The sequence below is a fragment of the Podarcis filfolensis genome, assembly GCF_964270895.1.
Source record: "Podarcis filfolensis genome assembly, chromosome: 4".
Taxonomy (NCBI): Eukaryota; Metazoa; Chordata; class Lepidosauria; order Squamata; family Lacertidae; genus Podarcis; species Podarcis filfolensis.
Genome location: NC_139607.1, coordinates 46,292,946 through 46,306,914, shown reverse-complemented (window position 1 = coordinate 46,306,914; position 13,969 = coordinate 46,292,946). Strand labels below are relative to the sequence as shown.

General features: G+C 43.7%; 3 protein-coding genes across 5 annotated transcripts in view; 1 reads left to right on the top strand and 2 right to left on the bottom strand.

Annotated features, from left to right (window-relative positions):
* SYTL5 (synaptotagmin like 5) overlaps positions 1 to 485 on the bottom strand; it is a 63,478-nt gene extending 62,993 nt beyond the window's left edge. For both annotated transcript variants that reach the window (XM_083612548.1, XM_083612553.1), the window contains exon 1: positions 189 to 485. The gene's annotated coding sequence lies outside the window, so the exon portion shown is untranslated. The remainder of the gene's footprint in view (positions 1 to 188) is intronic.
* LANCL3 (LanC like family member 3) overlaps positions 1 to 13,969 on the bottom strand; it is a 152,605-nt gene that overhangs the window by 65,099 nt on the left and 73,537 nt on the right. The window lies entirely within an intron of this gene.
* On the top strand, positions 4,321 to 12,768 carry DYNLT3 (dynein light chain Tctex-type 3). The gene is made up of 5 exons (XM_083612599.1): positions 4,321 to 4,503; positions 6,076 to 6,117; positions 7,311 to 7,434; positions 8,412 to 8,489; positions 10,249 to 12,768. The coding sequence occupies exons 1-5, from the start codon at positions 4,474 to 4,476 to the stop codon at positions 10,323 to 10,325; spliced, it is 351 nt and encodes a 116-aa protein (XP_083468725.1). The 5' UTR covers positions 4,321 to 4,473; the 3' UTR covers positions 10,326 to 12,768.

The window sequence follows — 13,969 nt, the reverse complement described above, 5'->3', positions numbered from 1 at the left end:
GGGGGGAGAGGCCAGGTCTCTCCCCCTCACTCGACCCCGGGGGAAGGAGAAACCGAAGGGGGGGCGCAGCTGGCTCCCCCGCGGGCGCCCCCCCCCGTCGAGGCTGCTAAAGGGGCCAGCCTGACACTGACCGGCCGCGGCAGCAGCTGCTTGGCGGGAAACCGAGGCTCAGGAGGAGGCGAGCTTACCCTCCGGGTCAAGTCCTCGCTTCTCCCTCTTCGTGCCGCCTGGTCGCGGGTCCCACGCGAGACTGCTGCGGCTTCCCGCCCGGCCGCTGGTGGTGCTGAGCTCCTGCACGAGGAGGAGCATCCCCGCCGCCAGCCTCCCGCCCCCGGCGAGCGCAGCCGGGCCCTGGGGACGCCTCCCAGCTCGAGCGCAGCGGGCGGCTCTCTGTTGATGTTGCTGCCGCCGCCGAGGCTCGGTGCAGAGAAGCGAGACCCCTGCCCGGGCTGGCGCACAGCTGCCCACGGACGCCGACTGCCGTCCCTCAGGCGCCCTCTGCTGGCGCGGCTCGGGAAGCGCCGCGGTAGGAGGCAGTGTGCGGGCAGAAGACGACCTTCCGAAAGAAGAGCGAGCCCCTTGCGCGCTTGCAAGACCTCGGAGGAGCGCGCAAGGATTTCGGGAGGCTTGGCTAAGAAGTCTCAGTAGGAAAGAACAAGGGCGGAGGAGGGAGGGGTGGTTTCGATGGCTTAAGTGCTGGCTGTAAAGGAGGAGGCAAAGTTTGGCACCTGCGTTGCGCATGCAGAGTGACGGGCAAAACTGCAAGTTTTGTGCTTTTATGTCGTAAACCGCCCTGCGATTCTCGGAGGAAAGGCGGTGTAGAAATTTAATTAGTAAATGAAATAAAGAATGGTTAAAAGGGATTTAGGTGAATTCATGGAGAAGGCGGCTCTCAGTTGTTGTTATCGTCTGTCTCCAGAGTCAATGGAGTGCGCCTCTGGGGGTGAAGTCAAACTGCTTCCTTAGCAGCACCTGGGATGCAAGCCTGGGCAGTCTGTATGGAGCTTCTGGGCTGTCCACCACCAGACGACAAGACACACACACACACACACACCAGCCTCGCTGATGTGGTGCAATAGAAAGCAGAGCAATAGGTTTGGCACCAGCTCTACTGCAGGAGTTGCTAGAAGGAGCGGTACAAGTTCCTATCCAACTTTCTTAGGAACTCCCCTCCAGATTTGTATCGGGTTTACTCCTTAGCTTTTTCTTTGCAAGGTAGCAGGGGTTTAGGATCAGTGTTTTCCTTCTCCTTGAAGGACCACACTCCCAGACTGATGAGCCCCATCTGCCCCTCACTTCCCTCTACATGTGCAGAAAGCTTCTTGACTGTTGGACCCACTATTGGTCTCATCTGCTCAATCTGGTAGAGCCTGTCTTCGCATGCAGGAAAATTCCCCTACTCACCAAGGGTTTGAGATCCATTGGTCACCCTCACCTGGTTTTGCTGGCCAGTCGAAGCCATTTCCCAGGGTGTGGCTGCTGTCAAATGCTGACAGCTTGTAGGAGCCACAGGTGAGAACCGAGTGCTGGGTAGGGACCAAAGCTGGGCAAACTACCCCAGAAGGGGCACAACATGTTCCCCATTAGAGGTATTACCCCTCAGTGGCTCCTAGTTATTGGAGACTGTATGCCTCTTAATAATGCTAGGGAATCCTAGAGGAAAAGTGTTCATGTTCTCTTTGGGGGCTTCCATTAACATGGGCCTCTGGTTGACCATGATGTTGGACTAGATGAGCCTTTGGTCTGATGTAGCAGGGCTCTTATGTTCTTAGAAACTGTTGTGTCCCTAAATACAATTGTTGTTGATTGTTGCCCTGTTTCTTCATAGCCTGCATACTTTGCCAAGTGGTCTTTTCTTTCAAACAAGTGGCTCTATATCTGATCACAACAGAGGTGATAATGAGATAATGAAGACCTGAGAAAATGTGAGATATCTCATATAACTAACATGCTTAAGTCTAATTAATGCATGAAGGAGTTAATACCATAGAGTAAGTTGTCCTGCCAGGTTTAGCTGTGTCCACTTCCCCTCACCTTGGCAAGAACTAGGTCAGGCTTCCTCAACCTCGGCCCTCCAGATGTATCGAGACTACAATTCCCATCATCCCTGACCACTGGTCCTGCTAGCTAGGGATCATGGGAGTTGTAGGCCGAAAACATCTGGAGGGCCGAGGTTGAGGAAACCTGAACCAGGTAATCAGGCTTATTGTTCTCTCCCAGTCCACCTGAGAAGCTCAGCATATAAATAGGTTTGAGTTGGTTACTTCAGCTCAACCGTATGCCTCTCATCAACCATTCGTGAGTGACCTTCACCAATAATTTAGGAACTTTCACCACTGTAACTAAGCCAGGTTTTACAATCTCTGAAACTTTTTCTAAATGCTGTATGGAAAAGCACATGAATATGTCCTTTGGATAAATTGTAAGTAAACAATTTTTTACTTACCAAACATGTGGTCTTTTCTATGCTAGGGGAGGAGGGAAACTTTGAAACTCACTTTAAAGGAAACATATTTTAAGCCTAACAGCCTATATTTCTATGCTTTATTTCCATGCTGCATATTTTGTGATTTAAATTATCTCCTGAGGTTCTCTCACGAAAGAGTATTTGCCCCAAACTTGGATCCTGGCATCCAGGAATTCTCATTTTATTCTTGTTGTTTTCCTTACACCAACAGAAAATTGGTAACTAAGAAAATATGGCTTTGTTTAAAACACTATTAAGTTTTGCCAAGCCCCTTTGACAATTTTTGATGTTGAAGGATGTTGCTAGGCTGCTTAATTGCCTTAGAGTTTTTCTGGTGTGAACACTGTTGTTTCAGAATACTATTCACAATACAACCTCTGTATTGCATCCGTGTTGAACAATTATTAGATGCTGGGAAGTCTTTTGTTGTCTTAGGGTAGCTTAGCATTTGCAATTAAGGGCTTTGCTTTCTCTGTGTGATGGGGAACACCAAGCACAGAGATATGTAGGCAAAGTCAGATATCATGGCTATTTTTACCACTACACCTCTGGAGCTGATTTTTGCCACCACTGTAAACAGAACACTAATGATAAAGAAATAGCCGTGGTTTTTACGAAAGATTATTGATCCTTTGCAATCACCAAGGAGAGATTCTTACAACCATTTTCTTATCAACACAAGAAGTCATTTTAATTGACTTTACACATGACTCAAACCTTGTTGATTCAAGCCACTTTAGCAAAGAAAGAAATTGGTTTTTGTATTTGTTGTTGTTGTCATTTCCCCTGTTTTTTATGTTTAATCACTTTGGGATGTTTAATGGGAGGTAATTAATAAATGAAATAAAAATGATCTTTGACTCTCATAATTGGGGCATCTTGGGAGAAATTTTGGCCCTGGGTGAGTTAATACAAAACACTAAGAATATTTTTGCAGGGAAGCCTGCAGTAATTCCTTCCCATCATATATTCAAGAACTCATATCTTTACATGGAAACACCCTACTTCTTCCCTGTTCAGAAGTATGATTGGGCTGCAAGGAAAAATACTGAGACATCATAGAACAACCCTTGCCTCCTGCAAGCCCTCCAAACTGGCAGGAGCAGAGGCCCATACGTCCCCAAGAAATATCACAGCAGAGACTAGGAATTAGTCTGATTGCAATTAAGTGCACTTCCACTTGCATCCCTTTAGCCTGGGGCCTAAAAGAGCAGGGAATGGAAGTCAGGCACGTGTATTTCCATTTTAAGTTGCTCCTTTGTCCCTGAAAGGGTCACATGGGTGGGATAGACCTCGGTTATGGACCAAATCTCCATCTTCATCTCTTTTTTTCTTTGTCACTTTTCCATGGCAAACCAGGTTCAAAGCAGCTAACAGCAACATCACAGGCAATATATGGCAACTATGACACCCCTGCTAAAAAGTGTTGGGGCTGAAGACCACCTAAAGGCTATGCCCTTTGCCGCAAAACTTTTTATCGTCAGTTTGTGTATGTGTATGTATGTACACGTGTATGCCCTTAAAAGCCGCGTTGAGCCTGAAAGTGGCAGGAGACGTTTTTCTTCACAAATACTCCAGCACTCAGCCCTGGTATGGAAGACAGATTTCAAGAATGAGCCTCGACCCTGCTAAGAATCAAGTGTTGTTCCAGACAGGGGGGATGTCGCAAACAGGTGGCTGGCACCTTAAATAATCGGATTTTCCATGGTAAAGAGGGGGAAACGGGGGGCTGTTGCTTCGACGTTGTGCGGACGCTGCGAAAAAAGCTTGCTTGGGCCGGCAGCGCCGCTCCAGCGACAGGCGCGTGTGCGCGAGGCCGCGGCATCTTCGAGGGCGCCTCCAGTGCTCCCTTCAGACGGCAGAGGGAGCTGGCGGAGGAGGAGGGGGTGGCGCCATTCTTTGCGCACCTCCGGCTTAGGGAAGGTGGAGCTGCAGCGCAGGGCGAGGACCGGGGCCGCCTCCGCCACTGCCGGGAATAGGGACGCGCCGCGGCAGCTCCTGGGGCCATGGAAGAGTTTCACCCCCATAACGACGAGGTAGTACGGACTTCCCCCTCCTCCCCCGGTCAGCGGGAGCGGGGCGCCCTCCTCGCCCCAGCCCAAGCTCCCTGTTGCCCCGGCGGGCAGCAATGACCCGGTTTTTCCTCGTCGCAGCGCAGGAAAGGATCTCGCGCTTGGCCGTGGCGCGCGCTTCTACTTGGGCGGAGGAATAATTAGGTTAGGGACCCCCCACTCCAGACACGCGGGGGCGGAGGCGCCTCCCGTTCCTGCCACCCGCTTTAAAGTGTGTGCGTGGAGGACGGGAGGAGAGGGGCGCAAAAAACCCCAATAACAACAACCATGACTTTGTAACAGGCCGGCTTGCGCTTTTCAGTCTCGCTCCGACGTGGGTGGGCCTGGTCTGCATAAAAATGTCACCTGGCTCAAGGGTTGTTTTTTTTAAATGTATTTAGTGTACGTCTCCACCCAGCCAATCGCAAGCGCCGCTTGTGGGATCGTAGGCGGGGGAGGCTTGGTCCGCCCAAGAATGCTGTCATTGCGACGCCGGTCCTCACGTGGACGGGGAGGGTTGTGCGCGCGCGCCCCCGCTGCCAATTGAGGCCACTGCAGAATAATGGCAGACAGTGGTGATGATGGTAACAAAACAGAGTAGTGAAAAGAGCCTGCCGTTGCTTTGAAGCCCAATTTGAAAGTGCAGTGGATTCCAAGGTTAAGGCCAAGGGAGGATGGAGGAGGGGGTGGGAAGAGGAGCGCGTCAGACAAGAATCCCGTGTTTGAATGCCTGCCGCCCTCTGCACACAAGTGAAAAAGGAGAAGACATAACCTCATTCAGGTAGAGAAGGATGGCGTAAAAGAGAAAGGGTAGCGCTCTCCCTAATATGATGGGCTTTTATGTGTGCATCCAGGGAATCTTTTTAATGTGGCAGCATTCGGACACACAATCCCTCTGCTCTTTTCCCACTTCCCCTCTCCTGCAGACCCTTCCCTTTGTTGTTATCCCTTGATTCTGTGACATGCTTAGCCTGGTATTTTTTTTAAAAAAGTTGGGGTTGTATCCATTGCCAATCATAATCAGAACAGACCTGTGTTTAAGCCTCTTTAATTTCAGTGGGTCTACCCTAAGTAGAACTATGCTGACTACAACCTTTGGAGGGTCTGACTGTCACGCCAAAGCATTTAGGACAGGGGTAGGCAACCTAAGGCCCGGGGGCCGGATCCGGCCCAATTGCCTTCTCAGTCTGGCCCGCGGACGGTCCGGGAATCAACGTGTTTTTACATGAGTAGAATGTGTGCTTTTATTTAAAATGCATCTCTGGGTTATTTGTGTGGCATAGGAATTTGTTCATTCCCCCCCCAAAAAATATAGTCCGGCCCACCACATGGTCTGAGGTACGGTGGACCGGCCCACGGCTGAAAAAGGTTGCTGACCCCTGTTTTAGGATGTAATTTTGTTTTATCGTGTGTCAATCTTGTGTAATAGAGGATACAGCTCAATTTTATTGTTTTATATTTTGTATTCTAAAATGCGTAAGCAGCTCTAGAATTAAATTTTATGAAGAGTGATTAAAAATAATAATTTAATTAAATAAATCTCTTCTATGATTACAGATGACTTTCAATGCTGAGGAAGCGCACAGTATTATTAAAGATGTAAGTTGCACGTTTTAGTATACAGTACAGTATTTATGTGTTTTGGTGACAAAATGAATTTTTGCAGTTTTCTGTTTCCAGGAATAATGGCTATCCCTGAAAGACTTGCACCAGACATCCTGTCTTGCCTATTCAAAACTGAGTCCCACTATATTTAGTGGGGCATACTCCCTTGCTGTGTTTAATATTGCTCTCTTGAGCTGCAGTCATATGGACGTCTATTGGAAATATAGCTAATTGAATTCAATGGGGCATTTTTCTGAATAGACATGCATAGGATTACACTATCAAGATCCAAACTATACTAAATTTTCAATATTGGATATTTAAAATTTTGTACATTCTACCCCCCCCCCCCGCAGTCCTCTGACAATCTCCTCCTCTGACAATCTGCTCCAGGGAGTGTGGACATTGTGGAACACTGGGAGGTGGCAGTAGGGCCTGCAAGGGGTATAAGGGGGAAATCACTTTCCCTACTTGTGCTAGAGGGAAGCCTCTGTTGTACTGGAATCATTCCATGAATGGAAGGAACCCTTTTGATTCATGAAAATACAATTCTGGATACTGCCTTTTATAACACTCCACTGTAATGTTAAGTAGTGCTAAGTGTTCTGTATATGTTCTGTTGAATTCTGCTAAAAAAACACACCCTATAGAACACAATTTGTAATGGTGACTGAGACGGCAGTCCTGTACAGGTGAGCTGTTTAACTGTCCTTGAAGTCAATTGGATTTATTTCTGTAGCTGTTGTTATGTTGACTGTTGTTTGATTGTGGCCCACGGTTAGCCCCGGCAGAGAAGCTGCTCAGTATACTGGGGCAATAGGATCGCCCTGTCTGAATTTCAATGCTGGAGCAACTCAGAATTGTAGCATTTGCAATAATATATCCAGCTCAGCAGGATATTTTAGTCCTGTTGGGAAAGAAATTCAGATTATTAAAATGCTCTTCTGGATTCTGCATGTTTGTTACATGACTCTTACCACTGAGATGGGAATGGTATAAACAGTTCAGTTACTGATTTATGTGCCTCCATTTAGGAGCTCTAGCCTAGGAAAAGAGGCAAATGAGAATATCTTTCTGACATTTGAGTCCCTTTACATAACAAAGTGGGGCTGGCTTAAAAGTATATATGTTTATACTACTATCTATTTTTAATACTTGTATTTAATCAGATTTTTATTCCTTTTTAGTGCATAGAAGGTGTTCTGGGCAAGGCAGATTACAATCACGACAATGTCAATCAGTGGACTGCAGCTATAGTAGAACAATCTTTAACACAACTGGTAAAACTGGGGAAAACGTACAAGTACATTGGTAAGATTCTGTGCATATATGCAGTTAATATTAATTTTACAATTAATGGGGAGAAAATGATTTCAGGCCTACTTTTGTTAGTAAAGGTAAAGTAAAGGACTCCTGACAGTTAATTCCAGTCACAGACAACTCTGGGGTCGTGGTGCTCATCTCGCTTTACTGGCTGAGGGAGCCGACGTTTGTCCGCAGACAGTTATTCTGGGTCATGTGGCCAGCATGACTAAGCTGCTTCTGGCGAAACCAGAGCAGCGCACGGAAATGCTGTTTACCTTCCCACCAGAGCGGTACATGTTTATTTACTTGCACTTTGATGTGCTTTCAAACTGCTAGGTTGGCAGGAGCAGGGACCAAGCGACGGGAGCTCACCCCGTCGCGGGGATTCAAACCGCCGACATTCTGATCGGCAAGCCCTAGGCTCAGTGGTTTAGACCACAGTGCCACCCGCGTTCCTATATACTTTGTTAGTAGAATGAGGCATATAAGGTTCTATGTGCTGCACCCCACCCACCTTCGTGAGAGCTTTGAAGGCAGTTTTGCTCCAATTTATTATGCATTTTACTATAATAATATGGGATGCGGCGGGTTGGCGAGGGGGGTGGGCTCTATTTTCAGATTCCCGTGGCATTTATTGGTCATCTGCTGTTGATTATCTGCATCAGAAAATTAGCCAGGCATTTTCAACAGACTTCATAAATCTAGAATATCAGGGCTGTTCAGGAAGCAGTCCACCATTTTGAGGAGGAATATGTCTCATTGCTTTCTTAAATAAAGGAAATTTAAGGAAAAAGGATCACGCTTTTGCAGCATAGTGGCAACTTAAATATTATAATTCAACAGAATTTGTTTTTGGAAAAAGGCATGGGATTTTAATTCATACTTTAACCACCACTCAGTCCTTTCAGTTGTATAAAGGACTAGTGAAGTCTGATTGATTAATCTACTTTATTGATAAACATGAGATTTTGTTCTGTCTTTAGTAACCTGTGCAGTGATGCAGAAGTGTGGAGCTGGTCTGCATACAGCAAGCTCATGTTTTTGGGATACCACAACTGATGGTAAGTGCCTGCCTGCAGAATTGAAGCAAACTACTTCATGAAAAAAATGACTTTTCACTTATTGTTGTGAAACATTATGCTGTAGTTGAAAGGCGGTTTGAATTGGCAGCCCACATATAGCCCCCAGGATATAATAGGTATATAATAGGTACTTCCTGAAATTAGGATCATTTCACCCAAACTATATGTTACCCACTTTCTTTACCCAGGTCCCCAAATGAGAAAGAGATATAACCCTGCTGATAAGGCCAGGCCAAAATGAAAAGGGCTGACCAATCACTTTTGGTTGCATGGAAAAAATGCTTTGGCAGAAGGCCAAGGACTGTTTCTTTAGATGAGTTTAAATGTGACATGGAATCGTTATTGATGCCTAAGTTTGAGTAGTATTTGAACTTCATTCACTCTCTGGATCAAATCCGTCTTACTTCAAGGCATCATGAAAGATAAGAGACTATTCTCCTGGATAGGTGGTGCTAGTTTATGAGGGCAGACATCGTTCAAAGCGCTGAACAGCTCTGGCAGACTTCACTCCTCAGCATGACTGTTCCAAATTCATAGTTATACAATCGAAAGAGAAGAACTAAGCTTAACAAGGTTAAAAAAACCAAATCACCAAGTAATCATATATGCCAGTACTTCAGTGACCGATATGACTCGAAGCTGTAACGAAGAAAGAATGTTCATATTGTTGTAACTTTATATTCTTTGTGTTTTGTGCTCAGTAAGTTACTTGATTAAATATATTACACTATGAGACTTGTACAGTGGTACCTCGGGTTAAGTACTTAATTCATTCTGGAGGTCCGTTCTTAACCTGAAACTGTTCTTAACCTGAAGCACCATTTTAGCTAATGGGGCCTCCTGCTGCCGCTGCGCCACCGGAGCACGATTTCTGTTCTCATCCTGAAGCAAAGTTCTCAACCCAGGGTACTATTTCTGGGTTAGCAGCGTATGTAACTTGAAGCGTATGTAACCCGAGGTACCACTGTATTCATTTCCTACCATGCTGAGTACCGGCAGGAAAATGCTGAAATGTGCACCAGCACTGGTGTTGTCCTTACTTTCTAAGAAAAATCACATTCAAGGCAGCTTAGCAAAAAATGCAACAAAATGTAAAAAGAACCCTAACAATGAAGCATATGGTTTTAGTGCACTGAGCTGGCCATAGCTTTATGCCTGGGGTAGCAGTAGTCACCAGCACAAAGGAAAAACACATCATGGTGCCTGAGTTGATCACCCAAGGGCTTTTTTTTTTGCAGAAGAAGTAGCTGGAGAGAATCAGGGGGCTGCCTGTGGCCTCATAAGAGCAGCCCTCTTCATTATCATTGGCAAAAGGTTTGATTTTCAAAGTGTTGTGGGTTCTTAGTCAACTACAGGAATGGCAACTTGGACTGGATCACATGCCCACCATCAAAGTCCTGTTGACAAACTAAATCCATGCTGTAGTGTCATTTAATTCTATTTAACCCCGGTGACCATCTATGATGGATTTTTCTGAGTTTCTGACTCCTAAGATGCATTATTGTGCAAGCGTTGGGATCAAGAGCATGAAAATGATTAGCCAGAAGTATGTTCTGCAGAGTTCACAGAGATCTACTTCTTTGTAAGCATGTTTAGGGTTGTGGCCCAGATCTGTCACCAAAAGCAATGTTTGACAGCCTCTAGGGATTATCTTTTGTAAATGAGTTTGGGTTATTCGGTTGTCCTCTTAAGAATGAATATAGAACTTGACCACTTTCTCTTCTTAAATCCACTATAGGTACCTGCACAGTCCGATGGGAAAACCGAACTATGAACTGCATCGTCAATGTCTTTGCTGTAGCCATTATTCTGTAGCAAACTGGACAAATCGCACTAAGTTATGCCAAAGCCTTTAAGAACAAAACTATCAAATTACTTATAGTACATTGTAAGAATTATTAAATTAAACTATATTTATGCACTAAAGAGAGAGCAGGAAATGTGCTTTTAAAAAAAGTCTCTGCACAATATAATATTATATTATATTATAGTATATTATAGTATATATTATAGTAAAGTGTAATCGTTTGGCTTAGCCAGCTGGCAGCTTGCTAGAGACCAGCTGTAAAAGGAAAAGGACAATGTTTTGAGCATTCTAGGACTGTGGTTCTCTCTGCTCCCCACCCTGCAACCTGCAAGAAGTGATGGAAAACTTACGTAAAAATACGAAAATGCATGTTTCCCCCCACATTACCACTGGCACTTCATACACAGCAGCTTAAGATAAATGTAATCAGTAAGAGGCAAGAGAATATTATTTGTAACACACACATATATATAATTGGTTCTGAGTTATGGGAGTTGATGCCTTAGAATAGTGGTTTTAAACCTGTGTTCCAAGGAATCCTTGCACTCCCATCTGTTCTGCTTCAGTATAATGGCCAATCTCTGCCCCCTGAAAACTAAAGTTGTGAGAGCGTGTTGTTTGCTGTAATGTACACACTCATTTGATGCAGTGCAACAGCTACCACATAGTCTCATGTGCGCAACCTAGAACATAATTCCAGCATGAATAGGTCCCACAGCAGGTGAAAAAAGTTCCCTGAAAGCTGTTTGAAATCCACTGCTGCTTAGACTATTGGTCCTTGTGATTTATAATGCATAATAAATTAAGCAGTGAGGGGGGAGGAAGCAGAAAAACCCAACAAGTTGTAAAAGAATATTTTCATGTTTTAGGCACAAAATTTATAAAGCCAAAGTACCTACTTTTCTCAAACAGGGTATGAATGTTCAGCAAAAGAATGTATTTTTCATGCTGTAAGGCTGTGCTTAGACTGTGGCACAATTCTTAAGGCACATTCGTCGAAGTAGGGAAATTGTATTAAAACATTCTGCAACATTTGGTTCAGTTATTGGTGCATTAACAAATATTTGGTGCATCAGCACAAAATCACAAACCAAAAGCATTAAAATAATGTGCAGATAATACATGTGCAAATACTTTAGATTAGGATATTAAAAGTTTAGCTATGCTCTCATGATTGCATATCTCCCAGGCAGGACCAGCCTTTGGCTCTTCAGATTCTTGAAGAGAGTTGTGCTTGCTCATTTCAAACTATATAAAAGTAATGTTTCATATGTAGCACTTGGAAATAGAATAATTTGAAGTGGGGACTTGTCTGTGTCTTAAGGTGCACTTAGGCTGTAGGTATGTGACTTACAGAATAATTAACTGGCTACAGTCCTTACTTCCTAGTAGTGTTCATAGAGTTAGACCATAAATCCTTGCTATTTATGTTATTAGTTAAAATAATTCTGCAATCCTATGCTTACTTGAGAGAAAATTGCATTGAAGAGAGTGGAACTTACTTCTGAGTAAACATGCAGGGAATCAACAGTATGCTTCTTGCTTCCTAGATCTACCTAAATTAGAAAATTCTCCACTTCAGTCAAGTGGGTAATCCTAATAACTTGAAGAACCACTCAAGCAAATATTAAGTACCTTTTCAAATATGTTTAGTATATAGGATTCTATTTTTTCATAAAAAGTTACATTGTTTTGCAGTTATTTATATACCTAGTAGAACTTGAAGCTATACTGTTGCATTAAGCATTTTTGCCTTTTGTCAGCACTGCAACAAGCTGGTTTCAGTTGCAGTTTATGTTTAGAATTTTTTTATCATTGCAATGGTTTTGCTTTGAATTACTTTAACATTATAATATGTAAAGCACCAAAGGTCTAGCTGTTTTTCGTTAATAAAGTTGCATATTTAAGCAAATACCATGTTTACATTCCATATTGTTATAGCGTGAACACAGATATCTCTGTACTCTTTAAATGAATGTACATATCCATAGCAACAGAACTAAAATACTATGCGAAGTTCTCTCACAGCTCTGGATTCAAAATTTGCTCTTTTTCTGGGTGCAAGCTATTTTCATCTTTTTCCTGAAGCAGTAAAAGATAATAATGAAGAGAGAACATTTTACAGAGGGTGGAAACACTATAGAATATAGATGAATGCAGTTGTCTGAAACAACTACTAGTAGAGGGTTTGGCCAGAAAATAAAGACAAAAGTACAATCTACCTTTTACTCTTTTTTATAGTAAACTTCTGGTGCTGTTACTGAGACTAGATGGTTTTATTCGCAATTGTATTTCTGGGTTTTAAAAAATGCAGTTGAACATAAAATGAATGCTCATCAATATATCTTATGGCAAGATTGCACTAGAAATTATGCTGGTATTGGTTTTAAAATAGGTACAGTTTGTTTTAACTAAAAATAAGAAAAATTAAAGGTGCCTGCCTTACCTATACTCTTGTGTCTTTCAGATGAATGATTGCTAGAGCCTTTAATAGGGTATTTTCTGTTCTAAAAATATATTCTAGTCTTTTCTTGATGTGTTGAGATCAAGCTTTCTTTGTCATATTCTATTGTGTTAAAACAACAACTCAAGCTACTGTACCTAATGCTTTTTAGGCACGATCCCTGATAAAATTCTCCTCCACAGGCCCCACTGAAGTGTGTGCTAGCCATGTGAGATCACAGTGTGCTTCTGAACAGCTCCCATTCATTTCATTCAGCCTTGCACAGTATAATATCTCAGGAGACATTCAGTGAAGCTGAATGTTGGCAGATTCAGGAGAGAGAAAATACTTCTTCACACAACATGTAAACTCTTGAATTTTCTTTCTCAAGAAACAGCAATGGCTTAGGGGTGACTTTGTATTAGACAATTTGTATTAGACAAATTTATGGGGGACAAGGCTATCAGTGACTACTAACTCTGATAGGTATGTTATTTCTCTATTGTTGGGGGAAGAATGCTCTGAAAGCCAGTAGCAGGGAGTCTCAAGCAGGGAGAGTGCTGTTGTACTTGGGTCCTGTCTCTGGGCTTTGCATAAGCATCTGGTTGGCCACTGTGAGAACAGAATGCAGGACTACATGGCCTTAGGCCTGATCTTATGTATTTAGCATAAGCCCTATGTATTTAGCATTGGTTCCAAATGTTAATTTAGAGATCCTTTTGTGCTGAAAAAGAGCTCTGACTACTTTTCTGAAACTGGTGTCACCACTATACTTGGTGCATATTTTCCTTCTGTTCCATCAAAACAGCGCTAGAATAAATGTTGGCTGGCTACCCCTCGTAGTGGTTCATCAGGACACTTGCAAGTTTCAGCATATATGACACAATGATGCTGTTAACAAAGAAAGGCTGGGGGCAAGTATGTGAACCAAAGAGGAAAGTGGATTGTGATTTACAAAGCGTGTGTGTATGTAACTTTGAAACATTTTATAAACCTAAATGATATGGTTGGTTGGTTGCATCCTGTTTCATAATTTATTACTGTTTATTAATTACATAGGGACGTGGGTGGCGCTGTGGGTTTAACCACAGAGCCTAGGGCCTGCTGATCAGAAGGTCAGCGGTTCGAATCCCCGCAACGGGGTGAGCTCCCATTGCTCGGTCCCTGCTCCTGCCAACCTAGCAGTTCGAAAGCATGTCAAAGTGCAAG